The 27,315-nt window shown below is 42.4% G+C and overlaps 2 protein-coding genes across 5 annotated transcripts in view; both read right to left on the reverse strand.

Annotated features, from left to right (window-relative positions):
- jam2a (junctional adhesion molecule 2a) overlaps positions 1-14,024 on the reverse strand; it is a 28,491-nt gene extending 14,467 nt beyond the window's left edge. For 2 of the 4 annotated variants that reach the window (XM_034177249.1, XM_034177257.1), the window contains exons 1-3: positions 13,751-14,023; positions 714-779; positions 499-609 (exon numbers count right to left, since the gene is read on the reverse strand). In XM_034177249.1, the coding sequence (XP_034033140.1) occupies positions 499-609; positions 714-779; positions 13,751-13,802 (229 nt within the window). In that variant the 5' untranslated portion in view covers positions 13,803-14,023. Of the gene's footprint in view, positions 1-498; positions 610-713; positions 780-13,750 lie in introns of all 4 variants that reach the window. The other 2 variants (XM_034177242.1, XM_034177265.1) reach the window with 2 other exon arrangements.
- Positions 14,025-18,012: 3,988 nt separating this feature from the next.
- mrpl39 (mitochondrial ribosomal protein L39) overlaps positions 18,013-27,315 on the reverse strand; it is a 30,318-nt gene continuing 21,015 nt past the window's right edge. The window contains exons 4-10 of the mRNA XM_034177294.1: positions 25,272-25,371; positions 24,951-25,018; positions 23,353-23,465; positions 23,131-23,196; positions 22,768-22,921; positions 21,092-21,139; positions 18,013-18,103 (exon numbers count right to left, since the gene is read on the reverse strand). Coding sequence (XP_034033185.1) covers positions 18,044-18,103; positions 21,092-21,139; positions 22,768-22,921; positions 23,131-23,196; positions 23,353-23,465; positions 24,951-25,018; positions 25,272-25,371 — 609 coding nt within the window. The 3' untranslated portion in view covers positions 18,013-18,043. The remainder of the gene's footprint in view (positions 18,104-21,091; positions 21,140-22,767; positions 22,922-23,130; positions 23,197-23,352; positions 23,466-24,950; positions 25,019-25,271; positions 25,372-27,315) is intronic.

Below are 27,315 nucleotides of genomic sequence, written 5' to 3' on the forward strand. Positions count from 1 at the left end.
TCAAGTACGAGTGATTTAAAGGCTAGCCTGGATTTTTTTTTTTTAACTATAGTGTGAATTTTTTCTTGCGGAACGTTCACTAGCAAAAAGTGACACCTTGGCTTAGCCTCCCAATTTACCCAAACATAGTGAAATATGAGCAATTTCTTGGGATCTGCACAAAAAGAATGCTAACATGATCTGTGACCTTAGACCAAGCAAACACTTTCCCCCCCAAACTGGACCGTGGTCTTGGACAAATTAAAGAAATGTAGCTTGATGTTTTTTTTGTTTTTGTTTTTTTTTTGTAATTTTCATTAATACATAGAGGCCACAGGGTATGACACACCCCCTTCACTGACATTTGAACCAAGGGATAAAAACCCATCTCACTAAATCTGTGCAGTTTTATCACACACTCCGACATGGTCTGTGACAAACAGGCTGCCAGCTGCTTGCGCGGACTGATTAAAGCCAGCGATCGCTCCAAGGATAAAGACTACAAGGCTGCGGTCTCACCTCTGAAGTGTCCTTCATAGTACACAAAGGACACATCTTTCCCCTTCTTCTTCCACTCGATGCGTGGGTTTGGATCACTTTCTGTTTGGAACATGCAGGACAGCACCGCATCTGCTGGGAGAACAACCACTTCACACTGAAGTATTTTTAACACTTCAGCCTATTTTTAGTTCATCAGAGAGAAACAATCAGACGGGACGCTTTGATGCGCTCACCTGTAGACTCGCGCACCTCCACCTTGTGTCTGCTGGTCGACACGATAACAGGAACGGTGGGGGAACCTGATGGAGAGCAGAGACATGAAACAAAATAAAAGACAGGTGAGAGCACTTGACAAAGCAGTATCACTCGTCAGCCATTAGGGGGCGAGGTGAATGGGGAGAAGCGCTTAATGAGCATCTGTGGACAGCGGAGCAATGAACTAAAGTCAGGATTGATCTGTCCTCTAATTTAATCCTGATTGGTTAAAGCTTCCTTTCAACGGGTTAGAATGTCTCCAAACGAGTTCATCGAACTGGAAACCGGATGCTCCCTGTTCTACGTTTCCTTCACAGCCGCGCGCGTCACTGACAAAACAGGAAGTGGGAGCAGGAAGCTGTCTTGTGGGCAGACTGCTTTCAGGGTTAAAGGTCATCACAGAACACGCAGACAAAGATCAAAGCGCTGCATCTCCACAAAATCTGCTTCATATGTATGCGCAGGTTTCAGTCCTCATGACTGAACAAGAAAAAAATGAAGACAACTTTAGGATCAAATGTTTCTAAACCCACGTATTCTAACAAAGGGTCATGGGGGGAAGGGGGGTGTCTTGTCCTTGCACATGTTTTAACACTGCGGGTCATGTATTTTTGAAAATGCACAATAAAACTTGAATGTGCCTCGAGGGCTCTGAGTGCATTAAGGACAAAAAAAATTAACAATTCAATATTGAAGATGTGAAAATGTCTAATTTAGAGCAACGAAAGTGCCACAGAAGAGAGGAGCATCATTTGGGGGGAAGTGGGGGTTACCGATGTTTCTTCTTGTACCACTACAATAAACTGAAATGAAATCCATATTTTCCCTCAAAATTCAAAACACAATACCCCATAATGACAATGTGAAAAGAAGGGTTTTGTTTGGGGTTTTTTTTTTAAGATTTTTGCAAATTGATTCAAAATAACTAAGAAATCACATATGTATTTGCAGCCTTTGCCATGAAGCTCAAAATTACGCACAGGTGCGTCCTGTTTCCACTGATCATCCTTGAGATGTTTCTACAGCTTAACTGGACTCCACCTGGGGTAAATTCAGTTGACTGAACATGATTTGGAAAACAAGGTCCCACAGTTGACAATCAGAGCACAAACCCAGCATGAAGTTAAAGGAATTGTCTGTAGACCTCCGAGACAGGATTGTCTCAAGGCACAAATCTGGAGAAGGGTACAGAGACATTTCTGCTGCTTTGAAGGTCCCAGTGAGCACAGTGGCATCCATCATCCATAAATGGAAGATGGTCGGATCCACCAGGACTCTTCCTAGAGCTGGTCACTCGTCTAAACTGAGTGACTGGGGGAGAAGGGTCTTAGTCATAGAGGTGACAAAGAACCCGATGGTCACTTTGTCAGAGCTCCAGCATTCCTCTGTGGAGAGAGAAGAACCTTCCAGAAGGACAACCATCTCCACAGCAATCCACCAATCAGGCCTGTATGGTAGAGTGGCCAGACGGAAGCCACTCCTCAGTAAAAGGCACATGGCAGCCCACCTGGAGTTTGCCAAAAGGCACCTGAAGGACTCTCAGTCCATGAGAAACAAAATTCTCTGGTCTGATGAAATAAAGATTGAACTCTTTAGTGTGAATGCCAGGTGTCATGTTTCGAGGAAACCAGGCACCATCGCTACAGTGAAGCATGGTGGTGGCAGCGTCATGCTGTGGGGATGTTTTTCAGCAACAGGAACTGGGAGACTAGTCAGGATTGAGGGAAAGATGAATGCAGCAATGAACAGAGACATCCTGGATGAAAACCTGCTACAGAGTACTCTTGACCTCAGACCGGGACGACAGTTAATCTTTCAGCAGGACAACCCTAAGCACACAGACAAGATATCAAAGGAGTGGCTTCACGACAACTCTGTGAATGTCCTTGAGTGGTCCAGCCAGAGCCCAGAACTGAATCTGATTGAACATCTCTGGAGAGATCTTAAATGGTTGAGCACCGACGCTCCCCATCCAACCTGACGGCGCTTGAGAGTTGCTGCAAAGAGGAGTGAGCAAAACTGCTCAAAGATAGGTGCGCCAAGCTTGTGGCATCATATTCAAGAAGACTTGAGGCTGTAATTGTTGCCAAAGGTGCATCAACAAAGCATTGAGCAAAGGGGAATACTTATGTGCATGTGATTTCTTAGTTTGTTATTTTTAATAAATTTGCAAAAGTTCTAAAAGTGTTTTTCATGTTGCTATTATGGGGTGTTGTGAGTAGAATGTTGAAGGAAAAAAATGAATTTACTATATTTTGAAATAAGGCTGTAACATAAAATGCGGAAAAAGTGCAGCGCCGTGAATACTTTCCGGATGCACAATACATATTCCACTTGTCCGTAACTTAAGAACCACTGTTTGTGTGCTCTAATCAATGAACAAAAATAAGTCCACTAGGGTTGCCACAGCAGAACCAAGTAGGATCTGCATGTTGAGTTGACAGAGGTTTTACACCAGATGCCTTTCCTGATGCAACTCCAGATTACATGGAGAATGGGCAGTGGTGGCTTTGAACCAGGAACCTTTTACACTGGAAACAAGCGCACTTAACCACTTGGCTGCCACCAGTACCCTTAATCAATAATAAATCAACTATTAAATTAATCAACAACTATTTTGATAATAAACTGTTTGGTGGCATTTTAAAATAAAAATACCCAAATCCTGAGCAGCATGGTGCTCAACTTTAACAAGATTCCGAGTACCTGCACTGGCCACACAGCCCCACAGCATGATGGAACCACCTCCAAATTTTACTGTAGGTAGCAAGTGTTTTTCTGGGAATGCTGGGTTCTTTTTCAGCCATGCATACCACCCCTTGTTATATACAAATAACTCAGTTTTAGTTTCATCAGTTCACAGCACCTTATTCCAAAATTAAGCTGGCTTGTCCAAATGTGCTTTGGCATACCTCAAGCAACTGTTTGTAGCATGTATGCTGAAAAGGTTTCCTCTGCATTAACTCTCTTTCAAAGTGCACTGTATAGTTAAAGGATGCACAGAGACACTATTTGCAGAACAATCATGCTGTAGGTCATTGGAGCAGGTCTGTGGGTTGACTATGACTGTTCTCACAATCCTTTGCTTCATCTTATGAGATTTTTCTTGGCCTGGCACTTCAGGTCTTAACTGGTACTGTGCCTGTGGTCTTCCATTTCCTCACTATGTTCCTCACAGTGGAAACTGACAGCTGAAATCTCTGAGATAGCTTTTTGTTTTCTTCCCCTAAACCATGATGTTGAACAATCTTTGTTTTCAGGTCATTTGAGAGTAGTTTAGAGGCTCCCATGTTGCCACTCATTAGAATAGATACAAACAGGAGAAACATTTGTAAATGGCCACCTTAAATGCCCTTTCTCATGACTGGATTCACCTGTGTAAGGAGGTCGAGGGTCATTAAGCTTACCAAACCAATTTTCTGTTCCAATAATTAGTGCTAAATGTATTCAAATCAATAAAGTGACAGGGGTGCTCAAATTTATGCACCTGCCTAATTTTGCTTAAATAATTATTGCACACTTTCTGTAAACACTAGAAACTTCATTTCACTTTTCAAATATCAGTGTGTGTTCATCTGCTATATTGTCACCTTCCTAAAATAATATGATATATTTAACTGAAATTTCTGATCCAGACAACCAATGATTTATAAAGGAAAATCATGAAAATTATCAGGGGTGCCAAAACTTTTGCATACAACTGTATTTAAATCAAATCAAATCAATTTCATTTATATAGCGCCAAATCACAACAAACAGTTGCCCCAAGGTGCTTCATATTGCAAGGCAAAGCCATACAATAATTACAGAAAAACCCCAACTGTCAAAACCACCCCCTGTGAGCAAGCACTTGGCGACAGTGGGAAGGAAAAACTCCCTTTTAACAGGAAGAAACCTCCAGCAGAACCAGGCTCAGGGAGGGGCAGTCTTCTGCTGGGACTGGTTGGGGCTGAGGGAGAGAACCAGGAAAAAGACATGCTGTGGAGGGGAGCAGAGATCAATCACTAATGATTAAATGCAGAGTGGTGCATACAGAGCAAAAAGAGAAAGAAACACTCAGTGCATCATGGGAACCCCCCAGCAGTCTAAGTCTATAGCAGCATAACTAAGGGATGGTTCAGGGTCACCTGATCCAGCCCTAACTATAAGCTTTAGCAAAAAGGAAAGTTTTAAGCCTAATCTTAAAAGTAGAGAGGGTGTCTGTCTCCCTGATCCGAATTGGGAGCTGGTTCCACAGGAGAGGAGCCTGAAAGCTGAAGGCTCTGCCTCCCATTCTACTCTTACAAACCCTAGGAACTACAAGTAAGCCTGCAGTCTGAGAGCGAAGCGCTCTATTGGGGTGATATGGTACTATGAGGTCCCTAAGATAAGATGGGACCTGATTATTCAAAACCTTATAAGTAAGAAGAAGAATTTTAAATTCTATTCTAGAATTAATAGGAAGCCAATGAAGAGAGGCCAATATGGGTGAGATATGCTCTCTCCTTCTACTCCCTGTCAGCACTCTAGCTGCAGCATTTTGAATTAACTGAAGGCTTTTCAGGGAACTTTTAGGACAACCTGATAATAATGAATTACAATAGTCCAGCCTAGAGGAAATAAATGCATGAATTAGTTTTTCAGCATCACTCTCAGACAAGACCTTTCTAATTTTAGAGATATTGCACAAATGCAAAAAAGCAGTCCTACATATTTGATTAATATGCGCATTGAATGACATATCCTGATCAAAAATGACTCCAAGATTTCTCACAGTATTACTAGAGGTCAGGGTAATGCCATCCAGAGTAAGGATCTGGTTAGACACCATGTTTCTAAGATTTGTGGGGCCAAGTACAATAACTTCAGTTTTATCTGAGTTTAAAAGCAGGAAATTAGAGGTCATCCATGTCTTTATGTCTGTAAGACAATCCTGCAGTTTAGCTAATTGGTGTTTGTCCTCTGGTTTCATGGATAGATAAAGCTGAGTATCATCTGCGTAACAATGAAAATTTAAGCAATGCTGTCTAATAATACTGCCTAAGGGAAGCATGTATAAAGTGAATAAAATTGGTCCTAGCACAGAACCTTGTGGAACTCCATAATTAACCTTAGTCTGTGAAGAAGATTCCCCATTTACATGAACAAATTGTAATCTATTAGATAAATATGATTCAAACCACCGCAGCACAGTGCCTTTAATACCTATGGCATGCTCTAATCTCTGTAATAAAATTTTATGGTCAACAGTATCAAAAGCAGCACTGAGGTCTAACAGAACAAGCACAGAGATGAGTCCACTGTCTGAGGCCATAAGAAGATCATTTGTAACCTTCACTAATGCTGTTTCTGTACTATGATGAATTCTAAACCCTGACTGAAACTCTTCAAATAGACCATTCCTCTGCAGATGATCAGTTAGCTGTTTTACAACTACCCTTTCAAGAATTTTTGAGAGAAAAGGAAGGTTGGAGATTGGCCTATAATTAGCTAAGATAGCTGGGTCAAGTGATGGCTTTTTAAGTAATGGTTTAATTACTGCCACCTTAAAAGCCTGTGGTACATAGCCAACTAATAAAGACAGATTGATCATATTTAAGATCGAAGCATTAATTAATGGTAGGAATTCCTTGAGCAGCCTGGTAGGAATGGGGTCTAATAGACATGTTGATGGTTTGGAGGAAGTAACTAATGAAAATAACTCAGACGGAACAATATTTACAATTATATTATGTACTTACATTGAACTTACTAAATAAAATCATGCACTCACGCTTTTAATATATAGATCATTTACTGCCTGCTGTTGGATTGGCATGTGAGTCCAGAATGTAAATATCAGTGTCCACTGTTCAGTGTTGTTAGCTATATACAGTTTGTGGATGATTAAAATTGCGCGCGCACACACACACGCACACCTGTTTGTCTTTTCTAGATTCTGCTGTAAGCAGGTGCTTTTAATTTGACAGAGACAAGTGGAAGACATTAAACACACAACACTTTTCACTCATGGTGCCAACAGGACACTTAACTCACTCACGGTAACAGCAACATAACAAATAACTAAACTGACTAAACTAATAGAACTACAAAACAAAATAAATCAATAACACTACTGTTAAACTAACATGAACAACAATAACAATATTTAAAACCCCAAACTCCCATGGTACATTGCAGCACAATATCCATTCTTTATTGGTTAGCTAAAATTGTTCATTTCTCCAAAAATATTTGTCCTATCAATTTTCCGTTTTCGCAGTGTTCATCCTTGACTCAAAATACATTAGCATCCCAAATGGCAAATGTCAGCTCTCCCCGGATCTTGTGTGATAAAAGCCATAAACACACACGGCCACTTGGCTATTACAATATAGATGATTATGATGGTGGTTTGTCTTATCAAATGCTAATCTGACCGAAATCATTCTGTGTCTTTCTCTTGTCATCAGTCAATAAAACTATATTAACACACACCAAACCTCTCCTCCTCTAAAAAACAACCCAACAAGTATGGAGGGATTGTGTCTGTTTATTAAGCACTATGAGAGTTTGAGGGTGAAGTGGACTCCATGCAAAGTGGAGTTGCATCAGGACTTACTATGAGAGTTTAATGACTCCTGCCTTGAATTCAAATTGGTGTGACACGTCATCGATATAATGAAGCTTCATTTGGGGAGTCATGATTTTTTTTTGCAGGGTGAAGCGAGGCATTGAAACATCTTGCATCGACACTTCTGCTTTGAAAGATCGGTACGTTGTTGACCCGTCTGCTTTGAGCATAACATCACTAATAGTAGCAGCTGTCTCTTCTTGAAGCAGCTCTAGTTGCGTCTTAATAGTTCTCTGGCATCTGGGGTAAGTGGGGGGTGATAGCTTTGTTGGTGAAGATGAAGTTTTTCACTTCAGTCTCTAATCAAACCTGACCTGAGGCGTGTAATTGGCAAGTGAGTACTATGGTAGCAGGTATCACAGTGGAATAAGGACTTGGGAAACCAATATGTAGATGTGGGATCTATTCCCTGTCTGTGTCCTTGGACAAGACATTTCATCTCCTTTGTCTTGGTTCACCCATCTGTACACAGGTAGCAGAACTGACTGGGGAAGTGACCTGCCTTGGACTGGTGTCCTGTCCCAGGGGTTGTCTTGACTCTAACCTTCTACATGCTACAGAATCTGTGGGTAAGCAAATGGACCTCAGGGTGTAAAGATGATTTGCTTCTTCTCAAAGTAACAGCCAAAGACAAAAAAAAATTCCCACTGCTCTGATCCCAGCAATGTGTTCGGCTCGAGAGCAGATATTTGACTGAAATGTCTCAGTGGCCCCAAGGCTAATGCGACCAGAAAAATGACTGTAAATGCAGTTGGACATTGGACACAAAATAAATAATTCCTGGCTGTGTCTCAGTACCACTCGTGGACAGATTTTAGGCCTAAATTACACAGGAATGCCAAGTTTCTATTTGATTCCATTCAACATATTTCCTTAAGACACCAGAAAGAGCTCTACGGGCTTTCCTGGTGAGGATTTCTGAGCCTTAACCCATATAAGTAAGAGATTTGGCTTTTGCTGGCAGCGAAAAACATATCAGAACAAGAAGCACCTGAGAAGTTCTTGGAGATTTTCCCCAGAAGGTTTGGGGCAAGAAGGTACCAAATTTAATGCTTACACAGCCGGTACAAGAAAACAAACAAACTGCCCGGGCAGACGGAAGATGACCCGTCAGGTAGTGCATTTTAAGAAATATTTGCCTGGTCTTAATCCTCAAGTTACCGGCAGTTGTCCAGTTTCCTGTGGGCAGAACTTCCTACGTGGGGCCACTGGTGGTGAATCACAAACAATGTCTGCAGAGGTTTTCTACTCTGATGGGTGGGGTTAGACGGAAGAACAGGGGGCAAGCTGAAACAAAGGGCAGCGGGGAGAAACAGGAAGAGTGGACACAGTAGAACAGGAAGCACCTCCAAAAAAAAACATCTAAAGGTTGCAGGAAAGCAACACGGAGGTGAAAACAACAGAGTTATTCCCCAATTAATCTTTTAAAGATGTCAACTGCAAAAAGCTGCATTATGCACTCAGAGCTTTTAAAAGCCTTTTAGCACAATATTCACCACACAGTCAAACTTTGAACTAAGTGAATTAAATACGCACACGCTCCATCTCCTTCACTCTGACGCGTGTTGACTTGCAGCAGAGTAACAGGGTTATCATCACAGCCTTGGAACGTGCTCCTCGACATCCTCTGAGGAGCATTGTCTCGCTGGCGGACGAACACGAAGGAAACGACGGGATTAAAAAAAGGCACAGGAGTGAGTGATGGAGGTGAGATGAGCAGCCCAAGAATAGAATATAAATGAAGGTTGCTCGGAGAGAGAGACAGTGAGAGACCCGAGGACGGGATGAGACCAGCAGAAGCGCAGAGCGAGATTGAAGGCGAGGGAGATCCTCAATGACAGAGCGATCGCAAATGGGAGACGCTCTTGTCACGCAGTGCGAGGACGGACGCATCGCCACCCTGAAGGGTGTCTCTTTGAGACAAAGGAAGTGTAACGGGAATGACAACACGTCCACACTGTAGCGCTGCGCGGCTGACTGACACACAGGCACCGAGGCCGAGGGCTCACTGACCCCTGTCGTGCTTTGCTAGCTGCTGGATTACACGAACAGTCAAAATGAAATGGCTTCAATTAGCCACAGAATTGTTGAGGCGGGTAATGAACGTATGACACATACAGTGAAAATCCTGCAATGTAACTAATACAGGCACAATGTAAAAGTACATGGCGAGCGTCTCTGGGAAGCTAGCAAAGGTGGAAGTGACACGCTTCCCGTTAGTAAAAGCAGCTTACATGCAACTGTAGTGTCACGCTTTCCCTCCCAAAACTATTAAAAAATGAAAAGCAAAGGCAGAGATTGAATCTTCAGTGGCTTAAAAGTACCACCAGTGGGTAAATAGTTCCTATAATACTTAGAAACACCACCAGCAGTTATCGTCTGCCTTGTACTAGTTTTCAGTGGTACAATACTTTCTTTGTTTCTAATTCTTGGCAGACTATCGAACCAAAACTTGGGGCTGCCAGACCTGAAATGTATGCAAGGTTAAATATCGGGAATCGCTTGAGAGCTGCTGTGGACATTTCTGCTGTTTCCATTGCTGCAGGCAGTAAAGTGTAGCAGGATGTAGGTCCTGGGTCCTGATCGAAAAGATCTTCCCACTAGCTTGGCTAACAGGGAATTCCCCTTTGGCTGACCTGGTAGAGGAATGGTCTTTAGTGCGAGCTGTCTGGGGTTCGATCAAGCTTCAAAAATTCATAACTCTGTCAAAAAAGATCAAATTCCTTTCATATTTGAGAGTATTATGTAGGATGGTATCCTTTATTGACTGACAAAGTTTGATCCAGATCTGATCCACATTACAGCTTTATAGACTGATGTCTGCGTTACTTTTGGGTCATTACCAGACTCGGCTATCGCAAAATCTGAGTCCATCACACGCTTGGTTTTTGTACTACGTATTGATGGTGTTGTTGCAAGCGCATTTGCGTCACGGGCTGTTAATAACCAGTTGTCAATAGGTCATCTCTGTTTTTTGCACCAAACAGCAATATAGCACAATGGCTAACAGGATTTTGGACCGTATAGATGACTCGCGACTTAGAGAAATCGACTCTACAGTGAAGAATCACTTCAGGTGGGATCGGCTTGATCGTGTTGTGCAAACCAAGCTAGCGAGGAAGCAAGGAGACTGTCAATTGCACCCTCTGCAAATGTTTTCGCAAGATCGATGTGCCTGGAGAAGTGTTGTGCATTCTTTGCCAGGATTCTGCTAGTTACGCGTCATGTAGCATGAAAGCGTTGGAAAGTCATGTCACTAGCACTAAACATTGTAAAGTTATAAAGACCAGACATATGAACTACACACTACCTGGGTCTAGCAAATCGTTGACAGCATTGTATGGTGTCCATCTGCTTTTCAAAGATGACAAGACCAGAGGTGGCCAAACTGATCGTATTGGTAGATTACAGGTCGAAAAATTTAGAAGTATATTTATGTAGTACAGATGAAGGAAAGTGGTTGTGCATTACTTTTCAGGTATGATTAGTTTATGTTACTTTATGTTGAAAACATATAGTTGTAAATTTTTGTGAGAATGCTACTAGAGCCCCAGATTACATCTCAGAGCTTCTAGAAATCAAAAATTGTGTGTGTGTGTGTGGGGGGGGGTAATTAGTAATTTTAAGTTTCATCTTTTCTCATTTTTCACCACTTTCATCTCTGTGTATTTCAATCAAAAGTGCCTCAATCGCTGTCATTTTTCTGTTATGGATTCACCTACACCACTAAAATTGTGCGGCAGTTCCAATATTATGCCTGTTTGTTTGTCTTCCAGTTATTAGTCGGAAACCACTGAAACTGAAAAAGTTGAAGAAAAAAATGATTAATTTTGCTGTATGATAAGGAAAATCCTCAGGCGGGTCATATCTGACAAAAATTTGAAAAGGGCGTAAAGTGCTGGATTCTAAGGTGGAAGTGTCCCACAGGGTGCCAGTTTGAAACCTAAAATCTAGTCAAAAGGTGTGAGCATGGAGGCACGGACAAACACACAGACGCAAACTCCGACTATGTGCATCAAATTCACATCAATCAAACAACAAAGCGGCTTAAATCCACAAAGGGATGGCCAACCTCTCGCCTGAGCAAGAACAGAAAGATGGTGTGCTCGCTCCTTGGCACGCAGCTTTCTTCTCATTACTCGGTCTGCACAGAGTGTTACAGACTGCAGCGCGGTGGCTGTTGAGGTCAAAAGCACGGCGCAGTAATAATTAAGGCACTTATTCAAATTAACAAGGAACAAATGAAAAAGGGAGGAAGATGGACCCACAGGAAACGTCCTGCCTGGGTGTGGAACAGAGATAACGCAGGCAGCACACGTTTCAAGGCCACAGAGGACTGAGAGGGACGGGGCGAGGAGTGTGTGTGCGCACGCTGTTAAAACAAAGGCCTTCTGTACGAGTGGAACCCTCTGAGCAGCAGCTGTCTCAGCCGCTTGCCACAGAGGGGTTTGGATGGGGGACGTTGTGACCAGAGACCCACCCAAAGCATTTCCCTACAGGACATATTTTCAAAACCAAATCAGCCATTGAACAGATTCAGTGCCTGTAAAGTAATGATATCCACGCTGGTGTTGGGTGATGAGTGACTTCTGTCAGGTCATCACACCTCTGTGAACTCGTGACCCGACAGGACGGAACCCACTCGATCGTGCGTCACTCACAGTCGCACCATCTCATCACATCAGTCTGGCACCCGAATCGACACCAGAGCTGCTTTCCACCGACACTCATCGTTCTTCATGTAGCCAGCAGTCACGTTCAATCTGGACTAATCCTTTAATTCTGTTCAACACTTCAGAAAGTGTGAAAACAGCCTGCCCAGTTTAACCACGTCCAGTTTCTAAAATTTAGAGAGTTGGTTTAGAGGAATTTTTAAAAAGGTGTGAACCAGATTATCTCATATTTAGGGATTTTAGTGCAGGTTCTTAGGAGTTTTAAACCTGATGAAAAGTGTGTCAGAAGAAAAAGGGACCAGGTCAAACGTTGGCCTTCTCTCCTAACACTCATCAATTAATCATCAAATTCTTATTTTTTTTTATTTTTTTTTCCTGTTGACTTGTTTCACCTCTAATTGGGGGGGGCGGGCAATTTTCCTGTTTTGATCCGAACCTTTTGGACTCCGGCTCTGAAAACATCCGATCTTTATCGCAATTCAAAAGAAAACAGCTTGTCATTTCTGGTGACGATCCAATCGCTGACCTCATGCCTGATGCACCACCTCTCCTGCCAAAAGCGGTGCCCACCCGCCACTGTGCCGCCCACGCACTGAGGTGGCGCCCTGCCAAAATCAGGATGCCAACTTGAAGAGGGACCCAGCCTGCATTCAGCACCAACAGTCGCAGTCCAGTTTCAACTAAATCAGAAAGTCAATCTCTGGATGAGCCGCAACAAACAAACAAACAAACATCATCTCAGCTGTTTCAGGCAACAACCCCAAATCTTATTTTACATACATGCTCCAATGAATATAGGCTTTTGTTGGAGGCACCCTGGTGTAACGCTTGATGACTGTTTTTCTGGCGCTTCCTCTTGTGAAAGTGCAGCGGGTCCAACCTGGTTCTTGAGATTTATCACATCCTGGGTATTCTTCTGGCAACTTTTGGTTCCAAATCCAAACTGGTCCAATACAGAACCAGAACTTGACCCTTTATCGGCTGTTCTTGCGGTACTTCCAGATGTGAATTGATTGGGTTCAGTGTGGGTCCAGACTTCTACGTAGCAGATCTTCATACATTTCTGGTTGGCACATGCTACTTGAGACTATTGTTAAGGCACCGACTCATGTTGCTGTGAAACAGCCAGGCCTACACCCGCGTTACCGTTAGGCTACAAACAGACGGGAGAACCTGAATGTGTGACCCCCTCCAGTTTGGACATCCTGTTGTAGGAGGGGGGTTTGTGGGTATGATTTGTGTCGGTTTGTCCACTCAAAGGTAAAGGTCACTGCAACTAGGTGCTCCAAGTGATCACTTTTATCCTATGATGAACAAAAACAGGCAACAAGGGGTCACTAAACGGTTTGGACAAATATGTTAGGAAGGAAGGAAGGAAGGAAAGTGACGCTGCAACACGTTACTGGGACACGGTGATGGTTTTTCTTTTGGTGTAAACCTGAAACAGAGCAGACTTGCAGCCGGACTGTAGGACTTCACAGACCAGTGTCCAAAAACAGTCCACCTTAATGTCCTCACGTCTCTTCCTGTGTCCAGACAGTCAAAAAAAGACATTTAAAATAGAAATGAGCAAATTCATCGTGTAAACGCGCTGTATCCAGACTGAAGTTGTTCTTAAATGGGACAAATTCAGCTGCTGTTTGTGGTTTGTTCGGTAAATAAAAACCAAGAATGCTGCCGTCCGGCGCTTTAATCGCCTCTAAGCTTTTTATCCTGCAGAGATAAAGAGAGATGAAGAGAGATAACTTACACTGCAGGAGTAAAATAACAATCGGCACACACGCGCTCCATCCCTCCATCATCGCGCACAACTCCGACTCTCTCCTCTGGAAGCCTCAGCTTTCTTCTGGCACTTCTTCTCAACTCTGCAATAATTCATCCAACGGCTCGCTGCCGGAGGACAGACGGCATCCGGCGCGGCGGCTGGATGCGGCGCAGCTCCGGGAACAACCGTGCGCACACTCCGCCGTCCAGAGCGGGACGTGCGCGCCTCGTTTACAACCAGACGCCTCCTCCTCCTCCTCCTGTCCGCTCCCGTCTGGGCGGTGATGGAGGAGGGCGGGGCGGGGGAGCCGGGAGCGCACCTCCGTGTCCAAGACGCGCACTGCACCGCCACGCGACCCCACGGGAATCGAACACCGGACACACCGACCCTCCATCCCAGGGAGGCCAACTTGACCCATTTTCCATTCTAGCCCCGCCCACTAAGGGCGGGGAAAGAGGATATTGCAGCGGGGCTTTGTGCGTGCGTGCGTGTCCGCGCGCATAAAGAAATAAATCTGACTTAAAATGTGACCATCAGAGTGTGTCACCGCTGGATCACCTGATCCGACATTGAAACCGAATTCAAACCCATTATATTTCAACAGTTTGCCGCCAGAGAATCCAGTCAAAGCAGATTATTTATTTGCTTTTTTCTGAAGAATAAAAAAAGTACTGCATCAAACATTTATTTGCAACTTTCATCTTCAAATTAAAATGGGACCCAGAATGCTCTGGGTTCCATTCAATGTTCGGCTGCAGATGTGGGATAAAACCCACTGATTTAGGTTGTAAATCCTTCAAAACATGGTTAAGGAGCTAAAAAAAAAGTTATTTGTCCTGATTGTGTGTAACTGACTCCTGCTCTGACTTTGGCACCAGGTTTTCCTCAGTGGACTGGCACAAGTTTGGAAAGGCTGCTTCCACTTCACTCATTCTAGTCTTGGGGCACTACAGGTTTGTGTCCACTTCTCACACCGAGCACGTTAAGTTTCCATGGACTTGCACAGTTTGCCCAGAGTTATGCTGAGTTGAGTGCAGGTTCACCTGAGGTTGTCACGTTCAACAAAGTCCCAGAAGAAAGTTTTCCAAACGTGTGTCGGTCTGCCTGATCAGGAGGACTTGAAGACTTGGTCCCGACAGCTGCTTGGAGAAATCAGTCGAGTTGTAACTCAAAATGATTTTTAAAAGGTGTGTTTTTTTGTGTGTGGGGGGAAATCCAGAGTAACATTTACAGGTGATTCTTAGACTATGGGCACTTATGTCCTTTGATCATATTGTATGAAAAACAGAAAAAAGGGGAAATTTCACACTTTTATAGTTATCTTTACAATGAAAGTGTGTTAAGAAATTTGTTCTAGTAGTCTGATGACTTTTTCACCTTTTTTCAGCCTCACTATATGCAAATATTGCCGTTTTGTGCTTGTCCCACACCGACTTTTGATCTTCAATGATAAAAATGAATGGTAAAGAAACGTTTTTTCTAATGTTTTAAAATATATCAATAAAATATCAGTAAAATATTCAAAACATAACTGGGGTATTCAATGTCATACAACTGTTGTGATTTTTTTTTAAACAAAATGTTGTCCTACACTATTGCCGTAATTTCCACCACAACACTGTAATGTCCCTTTAAAAACAGTTTGTATGAAAGATTGTTTGGGTAGTTTCTATGGAGATAAACAGTGACATCAGAGCACATGTATATAGCGCCAAATTATATTGTAAGGCAATGGTGTGGTGGAAATTACATTTACAAGGCCAATAGTGCCCGTAGTTAAAGAATCACCCATACATTAAATATAACTGCACATAATTTTGACAGGTCTAGCGATGGCACGGGTCAGTTTTAAGCAGAAATGAGGCAAAAATGACCGTGAACACATCAGCTAGCAGCTCATGCAGCCGCAGCGCTCTGATGGCTTCCTCAGTCTTTTATGATGAAATAATGCTGAATTTATGTGGAAATGATTGTTGTACAAAAGCTTCATTTATCTGTTGCCGAGACTGAAGCAGAAATGAGGTGATAATCCGTGAACTGTGGCTAATGACGCATGCGCAGTGAAGGCAAGGCGGACCAATTTTTAGGGGGGGGGGGCCGTTTAGTGGGCGACACCAGTGCTGGATTGTGAAACAGGTTTTGTTGACTTTGTTTTGCAAACATGAAAACGGACAAAAACAAAATTTAGATTTCAATAAAAATGTGCTAAACTGGATTCATTATGTTGGCGATTCAAATCCCTGAAGATCAGAGTGTCCCACTGGCTATTTTCCTCAGTGTATTTAAAGGCCGTGGCTAAAGGTGCAAGATATTCCCCCTAAATGGTGCACAGACAGAATGCAGTAGCCCCATGTGGTGAACTTGCGTTGCCATTTTGGATTTTAGTGGAAACCGCGTGACATACAGTGCAAATAATGTCTTAACCACAGAAAGTTAACAAAATACTATACAGATCATTGCATGGTGCTTCTAGCTAAGTACTACTGGAATATGCTGTTAAAACTGCTGGGATCTGCGGTAGCCGCCCAGGGTCTTACTTTTCTCTGGGGTGACGGTGGAGCAACATGATTCTTATCGTTCCTCAGAGCAGAAATAAGAGCAAGAACAGCGTCATGTCTACAAACCTTTAATTCCCTGGTGACAGACAAACTCCATGATGTAGAACATTATTGACTGCACTGTGAGCAACAGATTACTCAGAAGTGCTTCAGCAGGAACGATGCAACAGTCGTTCCTAAACATTTCCTGAGAACAAGTGTGGAATTCTGGGACAACCCAGCGGTGCTGTTGTTGCAGGCAGATGTCGTTGGGTGTGTATGGAATCAACAGCTGCAGCTAACTTTTCTGTATCATTCAGGCTTCTCAACTGGACTGAAACAAAGACGGCGGAAGTGTTTTTGTTTTTAAAACCACTGAGAACCCAAGTACAAGAACCACTTAATTATCCAAGAACTTGAATGATGTTGAATGGTGTTCTTTTTATGTGGGGAAGAATAATTAACACTAAAAAATATTTTGTAATTCCAAAATGGGTGAGAAGGCGCACACGAGGACAAAGGAGTATTACATCTAATTCCAAAAAACTAAGATTGCTCAGATAAAAACGCCTGCCTGTTGGGTGGTTTTGCTCACACACACTCGTCTGCGAAACTGATGATTCAGACCCACCTGTTTGAAGAGCGACAGATGCAACAGCTGCACTGGAGCTCAACCCTCAGCCAGTGTGTGCACGCTCACGCACACTCAGACACAGACACTCACACACACACACTTTTCTTGCTCACATGACCGTGATCTCATTTGCAAAATGCCATCAGCTGCAAAGTTCCAAATTGAAGCGGTGGCCGCCTCATTCAAAGAAGAAAAAAGTGCCTTTATTTTATTTTTTAAACCATCGTCTCGGTCTCTCAGGTCTCCATCTCTTAAATGCATATGGAAAGTATTCACAGCGCTTCACTTTTTCAACATTTTGTCACAGCGTTATCCCAAAATGGATGAAATAAGTCTTCTTCCTCAAAATTCTACATACAATACCCCATAATGACAATGTGAAGTTTTTTTTTTGTTGAGTTTTGGAAATTTATTAATTAAAAATTTTAAAAAATGAAATCACATGTCCCTAAGTGTTCACAGCCTTTGCCATGAAGCTCAAAATTGAGCTCAGGTGCCTCCTGTTTCCACTGAGCATCCTTGAGATGTTTCTACAGCTTAACTGGAGTCCACCTAGGGTAAATTCAGTTGACTGGACATGATTTAGAAAGGCACACACCTGTCTACATATAAGGTCCCACAGTTGACAGTGCATGTCAGAGCACAAGCCAAGAAGTCAAAGGAATTGTCTGTAGACCTCAGAGACAGGATCATTTCAAGGGACAAATCTGGGAAGGATACTGAAACATTTCTGCTGCTTTGAAGGTCCCGATGAGCACAGTGGCCTCCATCATTTGTAAATAGAAAAAGTTCAGATCCACCAGGACCCTTTCTAGGGTAGTAAAGGGTGTGAATATTTACACACGTGATTTATTAGTTTTTATCTTTAATAAAACTGCAAAAAAAAAAAAAAATACAATAATAAAAAAATTGTTGCGAGTAGAATTTTGAGGGGAAAAAATTAATTTACTGCATTTTTTTTAATAAGGCTGTAACATAAAATGTGGAAAAAAGTGAAGCACTTTGAATACTTTACAGATGTACTGTAAGCAAAAAGTGACATAAGAAAAAGATAAGTGGGAAGATTTGTCAAAGATTTTTTACAGATTTATTGAACAAAATTTGTGGTTACTGGCTGGTGGGAGGAGGAGAGGGCGGAGCCACTTCCACTGGCCTCTGGATGTCAACCTGTGCAAAAGAAGAAGCGATCAACTATTTGAGCAGAAAAACGCTCCATCAGTTCACTTCGATATGCATGCATATGCATAAATAACATTACACAAATGAGACACTATCAGAACGTTTTCTGAAGGAGAACTTGCCGACGGTCCTGTGGTTCACGCAGCACCTTGATTTTAAAACCCACTTGGGATTTTTTGTGCTTCCAACGTCAGCTGTCTGACATTCCAACACTGTGGTTAATGTTTGATGAAGCAGAAATGGACTAAAATAATCCTTAAAGGACATTTGCACAGATGTGCTGGAATGCCGTCGGTACAGAGGGAAACTTGACAAGAATCACTGCACAGTGTGGGTGGGCGCGTTTTGAGCCCAAACTGGAAGAAGAGGGGACATGATTTCGTTCTGTTTGCAGCCAGTTCACCAAACATGCTCGCCCACGCTCAGTTAGTTATTTACAAAAAAAAGAAAAGCCTGTTGTGCTGAGGTTTGCACAAGGACACACACACAAGGGGGTGGAAAATTTTAATCAGCTGCTGGCAGGTAATTTGTGCTGCAGGATTTGCTTTACACTCACTGCGAGGCAAAAATTACTGCCAATTACAGTGTCGTCTTTGAAGGCATTCAAGTGTCAACAAATATTAATACCGCAGAATAAATCCAAATTTTATCAACGTCGGTGACATTCTAACCAACGACTCATATTAGATGACTGTGGGGCAACAACTCAGAGATTCAACATCCACATTTTCTATACCCGCTTAACCCGTTTATGCCCAGATTTGTTTTTATAAGTGGAAAAAGTTGCATTAGTACCTTTGAGATTTTTTTTTTTTATTGTGAGAAGAAAAAGACTGATACACTTCAGCAACAATTGTTGCCAGTGGGGAAAAACAGGTTAAATCAAAGGTCACAGGGACATCCAGATTATTAAGTTTCCAATAAAAAAAAAGTAGCTTCATTTGAGTGTAAACGCGCGTTAGTCCAAAGCTGCCCAAATTCTTTCCCTTCAAAGGGCATAAATTAATGTTATGTGACTTACATAAACAGTTGCTTTACAATTAAATGGATATTCTACAGAAAATTAACAATCTGAATCTAAAACAAAATAAAAAAAATACTATAATAAAACAATAATATTCTTCTTAATGTATTAATTTGCAGAGAGCTTGTTCACTGCCATGGCGGGCCACAGCAGACGTGTGTACAGACCAGACGTGGCCCCCAGGCCCCAAATTGGACATCCCTGTTTTAGTCAGAGTGAGAGGAATAAAATCTGATTAGTGAAAAATGTCACAGCAGAGGAACATGACTCCATTATATTTTTAAAAATTCATTTAAATTGGTTAAATAACAAAAAAGATGAATGCATATTAAATTACTAATCCACACACTGTACCTGTAAAACCTTTTCAGATTAGTATTGAAATTTATTGTGATATTTGTACAGTGACACAATTCTTCAAAAACTGATAAAATGGATCATTTTAGTTAACAAAACGCCACACCTTTTTTTTAAAGGATTTTCTGAAATTTCAAAATTTCTGCTTTTCCACACACCAGGCTCACAGCTGCAACTAATGATTATTTTCATCACTGATTAATTTTCATGTCCACAGAATGTTAGAAAACGGTGAAAAATGTCGATTAATGTTCCAGGGTGCAAACATGATGCCTTCAAATGCCACATTAACCACAACCTGGAGACACTCAGTTTACTGCCAGAGACAAGTAAAATAAACCAGTAAGATTCTAAAAATCTGAGAGTTTGGATAAATAATTAAAAAGTCAAAACGACGAATCGATCTCCAAAATAGCCGATTAGTTTAACAGCTGATTAGTAATTAGTTGATGCAACTGGTTTATGTTTTGTGACCGCGCCCTTCTTGATGGAGCAGCTTCGGGCTGCCCAGACTGAAGGCACGTTTTGGACGTATTGCTGTGTAATTGCCCTTCAGATGGCTTCTAATCCTCTTTCCATTTGTATCTCCTCCACTTATCAGTGGGAGTTTAATCACTCATTCTTGCTGCATCCGCACGAGACGGGGAGGACAGGACGGCTGCCCTCTGTGCACGCTCACCACAGCCTGCAGTGCATTGGGCAATAATCCGGTTAGTGTCCTCTACCGCCATAAATATGACGTCCAGCCTCTCCTGATGCAGCGCTGCATGCTAATGCTGTGCTTCAGGAAATGGATCTAAATATCCCAAGTCTGATATCCCTCCACACGTCTTTATGAGTGCTATTTCTACTTCCTCAATAAGTTAATGTCTCTGAAAATAAAATGTAGGCCACAGCACATCATCAGATGCCAAATTGAGTCTGTCTATTAATGAGTGTGTCTTCCCCCCCCCCACCTTCAGAATTCAATCAGTGATACAAAGACAGTGCCAGAAAGGCTGCTGCAAAAATCCATTTCGCCTGGATGGCTCAATCCAAATTTAACTCAGCCTAGTTTAAATTTGAAGAATTTATACTTCCACTTTAGTGCTCAAGTCAAACTTGGTTGTGCTCATGCTGAGCAGATCCATCTTCGCGGCAGTGTCACAAGGTGCAACATCCAAAGTACCTGAAGAGGTTTAAAAATACTTCCTCTCTGGATGCTGTCTTCGTCTCTGCCGCTTTGAAGTGGAGCTCAGAAAAGAGCAGGCTGTCCATCAAGAGAAGGACGAGACCCGCTTTTACACGAAGACTACAGCCAACAACTCGCTTCGTTCTGGCAAATGCATAAACACCACAATAAAAATAACCGTGTTAAATCCTCGCCTCTGGCTACTTCGTGCAATCTGAAGCGATGGTGGCAGGCAGCGAGTGGGCTGGCCTGATGTGGGACAGCTAGCATTTTTTACTTTATTTATTCTTGATGACTATCCAAACTCTAGACTGGGGCCCCCAAAGACTAACAGTCATCCCTGAGCTGGTCTCAGAGCTGCAGCTTTGATGCGACTGCTGCTGGACGCGTGTCTGAGGTAGAAGACGGACATGTTTGTTCTCACCAGTTTCTCTGCCCTCTGCCTCAACTTCCTCCAGACGGTGTGATGACCCTGGAGAAAGACAACATGTGACAGGCACACATCAACACAGTACACCAACTGCATCAAACACCTTCTAGCCATTACCATTCACAGGTTTTGCTAACAAATGGAAAGCATGTTACACAGTATCTGGTTCCCCCAGAATAAAATAAAATCCTATTTTCCTCCTACAAAAATACATCATGAGGCCAGAACTGAACTTGGAAGCAGACAGGCATGAAAGTGACAGCTTACGCTGTTGGACCAGGTTGGAATAGTGTGTATGTGTGTGTACAGTTTTCCACCCACAGTGGGGGAGGAAAAAAAAAAACAAAAAAAAAAAAACAACAGCCTGTGCTCACAAAAGGGGAGGCTGAATGACGAATTCTGAGATTTACTCATATATATATATATATATATATATATATATATATACATACATACATACATACACACACACTTGGGGAGGTGATGGTCTAGTGGTTAAAGTGTTGGGCTTGAGACCAGAGGATCCTCTGTTCAAACACCAGCCTGATCGGAAAATCACTAAGGGCCCTTGGACAAGGTCCTTAAGCCCCAGGTTGCTCCCAGTGTGCAATGAGCACTTTGCACGGCAGCACCCTGACATCGGGGTGTGAGTGTGTCTGTGTAAATCTGGTGACTGATGCATAACTGTAAAGCACTTTGAGAGTCTGATGCAGATGGAAGTGTCACTACAAACAGTGCTGACAGTTAGAACTTAGCTAAAATTAAGTTTTTGTTTTTTTCTTTCCTCCTTTTTGCATACCTCACTCCCCCGCCCCATTTCAAAAACAGTGGATTTTGACCCCCAGAGAAAGTCTGAAGTTCACCAGTGTCTTCAGACACAATGAACACCAGACCCAACAACTGCAAACACAGGATGATGACAAGGAAGTTGTTTTCCCCCCCATTGTTGGTTGAGTCCCTCTTGGCACCACCACCCTCCTTTTCCCTACTTTCAGAGTATAAATAATTGTTTTCAAAATGTGACTCTTAAAAAACTAAAAAACAAAAAGCCATAAATAACACTGGTCAACACGATTTTTCTTGCATGGAGTTTTTCAGATTTTGGCTCATCTGGGGGTGCTGATTTTTTTTTTTTTTTTTTTTTTTTAATATTTATTTCATTCATTTAAAAGAAAAACAGAACAGATTCCGAATCTGGTGTTAGTTTTGCCAGTCACATCACGTTTCTGCGATATGAAAACATTTCTCGTACCAAGCATCGAAGCAAAAACTGCAGTCTCGCACACCTCTTCGGCGCCATAAATGATATTGCGGCTCTTTGTTCACATTTCGCAAACCCGGTTTTAAAAAATAAGCTTTTGAAGCTGCTTTTGTGCATAATTAGTGGTGTCAAATTTGTGAGTGAAGGAGCAACTTTTGCGTAATCCATCAATACATAACATGCAGATTTCAAACAAACGTGATGTGATCAAGAAAATCTGAGCTCATATTCAGATTCAACACCCCAAAATTACCCTGAATCAGTTCTCAAAGTCCATGCAAGTTATTTTTTGACCAGTGTAATACTTTTAAGTTGGTCAATTTTAAGAGAATTGTTATAATGCATCCTTCTTTCTTTTTATTTTTTTTTAAATACACAGACTTTGTTCTAAAAATACTTAATAATATACCTGCAGCTGCACAGGCAGAGACACGCCCTGAGCACGGCGACACAGACCCATGGGACTCCGTCCCAGGCTGTGCACTGCCGTCACTTCGTACTGGTTGCACAAACCCGTCCTGGCCACAAGGGGGCCCCCACTCAAAAGCACATGGTCACCACATCTAGTTTGAAAGAAAAAAAAAAGAAAAAAAAAAAGAACAAAACTTAAACACTTGTGAGCTTAAAATATTGTAAAGTTTCCTGAATTGTCATCTTTTGTGATACACAGAGGACACACGTGACTACAACATCAGATTACTTATATCGTAATAAAAACAGGAGACTGAAGAGTTGTGGTGAGGGGTAGAAGTGTGGTCTTGTAAAATGTCACCTGTAGAGCGTTACTGTGCCGCTGGGACTTTGTGCTGCCTTCTCTTCCACCTCTTCTTGTTTAAACCTGTAAAAGACACAGAGAGTCCACGTTCATAAAATGGTCAGACCATCGAGTCTCTGCTGTCCAGATCGTGTTCATGAATAAGCAGAGAAACACAAAAACAGAGGTATGAAAAGAGCTTAAAAAGCACAGTCACGCAACTGCAGATGGACAGCTTACCTGCTGTGTGAAAAGACCTCCAGGGCCACAGATAGCGCCACCTCCAGAGGCTCCCATGGCAGGTCCTGCGAGATCAGCTGATGGGCCCCTCGTGTCAGAGAACGCAAGGATTCCTAAGATGAAAGGCAGTCATGTGACTCCACACACACACACAGTCAGTGGTCATGTAAATGAAAAACAACAAAAACATACAGACTTAACTGTAATGGTTAAAAATTAATTAGCTAAAAATTAACATTTTATTACACACACACACACACTCCTTATGGAGTCTTCTTTCTCTTATGCACACAAACATGTTTGTTTATATCCATCTTCTCAAAGTGAAGCTGAATTTATACATGAAACAATTTGGACGCTAAAAACAAAATATACCATATTTTCCAAACTAAGTCACAAAAATACGGAAGCGTATTTATTCACTGGATTAAAAAGGGCACCCAGACTGGCATGCACCCAGCTGGGAGTGTCCCTCAGTGGTCGGTGGTGCTGTGTGAGTGAAAGCTGGAAGTCTGGAGGGGAGCAAGACGCTTGTTATTCTGGTGCTCCTCCCTGGACATTTATCCAGGAGCACCTGAGGGGAAAATCCAGACTTTGTGTTTGATTACAGTGTGTTATGATCAGTTACCCTTAGCCCGCTTCTTTCCATATATATATATATCTTTCACAAGAACTCAAGAAAAAAGAAGACACTTTGTAACAATCTGGAAAGATTACTCAGTCACACACTGACCTAAAAGAATAAATCTCTCTAACGTTATCCTCCTTGTTTCCAGTGAACTGAAAAGACTAAATTGTGACTGACTGATTGTGTGTTTAGCTGCATTTGGTCTGTGAAGACTGAAATGTCCAACATCAAACACAAGAAGTCATCAAATTGATCTTTTTCTGTGATCTTGATCCTCTGTATTAAACATGAGCATCTTTCTTACAGTCTGCTGAATGACCTTCTGCCCAGGACAGTCCAGAGCAGAGGGCGGAGATCCACAGGTGGCCCCAGCACTGAGTGATTCTGTAATCCATCGCAAAGCCTTTACGACATCTCATGAAGGACTAAGTGCAAGATAGATGATTGTCTTCTTGCCATCTAAAGCCAAAGACAAACCAGCAGGGGGCTCTTGTTTTGTCGTTGACCACAGATGGTGTATAGATCATCAAGCTCCACCACACCTTCTTTTTAAAATGCCTATTGTGAAATCCGCTGCTCATTAATACTGTGGATGTGGAAATTTGAAATTATTTATGTTGAGTTGCGGTCAGCAGTGGATTAAAGTGGCCATGAACCCCTGGATGGGCCTTCAACACACCATAACCACAGAACAAGAGGCACACTGATACCAGTGCTCATCTCCACATACTAGGAGTGTAACAATAATGACACAAACTCGATTTTAAAGTAACAGATACCACAACACATGGACATCGTTACCATATAATTACCACTACATGTGCTCTGCTTATAATCACAGAATGTTGGCAAATACTGCCACATTGTGGACACTCATTCATTTACATATCCTACATAAACATCCAAAGGCATATTTTCACCTGTTCTACAAAGACAAGAGGCTTCAGTGAAAACTGTACCACACACACACCTCTGTGGGAGTCCACGAGTCCAGCTGAGGGTCAAGTACGACATCACAGCAGAAGGCTCCAGCAGTGACTGCAGGTAAAAGAACATGAACACACGACCTAAATTGACTTTACCAATGGACGTTGTTCAAAAAGCATCCATGCTAAGAATCAACCTAAATATTCAAGGTTAAGATCCACAAAAGGTCTGTTTGAGGTTCTGTTCCACTCAGTCTGAGAACAAACACAGAGTGGATTCTGACTAAAATCCACCCACTGAAAACCTTTACTGCGGTACGGTCCACAGTCAGTCAGTGTGAGATTTGAACCACAAAGTCGTCCACCTGGCACCTCTGTGCTTCTGAGCAGCTCCACAGTAAATTCATCTTTGAAGGCCGTCTCCAGCACCTGACCCAGCAGAGCAGCACAGGAACGCCAGTAGGTCTGACAAGAAAACAAGAGGACATGAGGGACACTTAAGCGCTGTTTGCATTACCAATTGAAGTGGCCTCAGACACACACACACACACACACACACACACACACACACACACACATATATATATATATATATACACGAGGTCTATTAGATAATAAACCGACCCTTTTATTTTTTATTTTTTTAACTATATGGATTTGGATGACGTGCGATTACACCAATCATGCTTGAACCCTCGTGCGCATGCGTGAGTTTTTTCACGCGTGTCGGTGATGTCATTTCCCTGTGGGCAGGCCTTGAGTGAGATGTGGTCCTGCCCTCTCGGCTGAATTCCTTTGTTTCACACGCTGCTCGAGACGGCGCGCGTTGCTTTATCAAAATTTTTTCTGGACCTGTGAGGAATTTCCGAGTGGACACTATTCGAGAAATTAAGCTGGTTTTCGGTGAAAAGTTTAACGGCTGATGAGAGATTATGGGGTGTTTCTGTCGGTGTAAGGACTTCCACGGAGCGGGACGTCATGCAGCGCTTCCAGGCGCCGTCGTTGGCCTGTTTTGAAAACATCCTAATTTAAGGCTCAATTCACCCAGGACGTCGTGAGAGAACAGAGAAGATTCAGAAGAGGCCGGCATGAAGACTTTATGCGGACATTCCACTGTTTAAGGACATTTTTTTAATGAAAGACGTGCGCGCAAATTCTGTTCGTTTCCGTGACGACTCGGCAAATCTGTGTGCTCCGTGACAGGAAAAACACCTCCGTGTTGAAAACCATTTGTAAAATTCAGGCGGCTTTTGATGGCTTTCAACAAGTGAGTAACTGAGAAATTGTTTAACAGCTTGGGCATGTTCCAACTTGCCTGTTAAGGTTTCCAACGGAGGTGTTTTTCCTGTCGCGACCCCCCCGCGGTCGGGTCCGGCCCGACATGCGACTCTGCCCGCACGTTCTTTCATTACAAAATGTCCGTTAACAATGGAATGTCCAAATAAACTCCTCATGCCGACTTCTTCTGAAAGTTCTCTGACGACTTACTGGGTCAACAGAGCCTGAAACGTGGAAGTTTTCAACTTGAAATGGCGAGACGCTGCCGCCTCGAAGCGCAGATCGCCGTCAGGCGCCGTGGGCCGTCCTTACGGCGACACTACCAGACCAAAATCTCTCATCAGCCGCAAAATTTTTACCGAAAACCAGCTGAATTTATCGAATGGTGTCCACTCAGTTGTGCCTTACAGTTTTGAAAAAAGTTTGATCAAACAAAGCAGCAGTCTCAGAGCCATTCCTAAACAATGAAAAAAAACTCAACGAGAGGGTGGGCCACTCCTCACTCAAAGACTGCCCACAGGCGAATGACGTAACCGACAGGCGTGAAAAAACTCTTGCATGCCCACGAGGGTTCAAGCATGTCTGATGTAATGACACGTGATTCAAATCCATATGGTTTTTGAAAAAAAATAATAAGGTCGGATACTTTTCTAATAGACCTCGTATATATATATATATATATATATATATATATATTTTTTTTTTTTTTTTTTTTTTTTCATCATTGTTTTCAGGCCAGAAAACATGTGCAATGACCATATCCTTTATAAGAACATCACCATGCAATTAAATATTCAACAAGTGTTCTGGAAGTCATGCTCACAATGTTTAATAGTCAAAATGAGTCTAAAAACAATAATTTATGACGACGCATTACAAAAATAATTTCAATAAAAGCACAAGTTAGCCTCCGGTCTGAAGTGTAGCTTCTTTACTTCTTGATGACGTAACTTCTGGAGGTGGGAGATTAAATCTGAAGTACTCTGTAATGTGATGGCAGACTAACAGAAGATTTGATTGGTGGATAAGAGTGGCCCTATCAGTTTTTATTTAACCATGAAAAAAGACACTTTCCAGGATGTACGGTGGGGGGGGGGCTGATGATGAAGCCCTCTGTATTTTACACCCCCA

The sequence above is a fragment of the Thalassophryne amazonica genome, chromosome 1 (genome assembly GCF_902500255.1).
Source record: "Thalassophryne amazonica chromosome 1, fThaAma1.1, whole genome shotgun sequence".
In the NCBI taxonomy this organism is placed as follows: Eukaryota; Metazoa; Chordata; class Actinopteri; order Batrachoidiformes; family Batrachoididae; genus Thalassophryne; species Thalassophryne amazonica.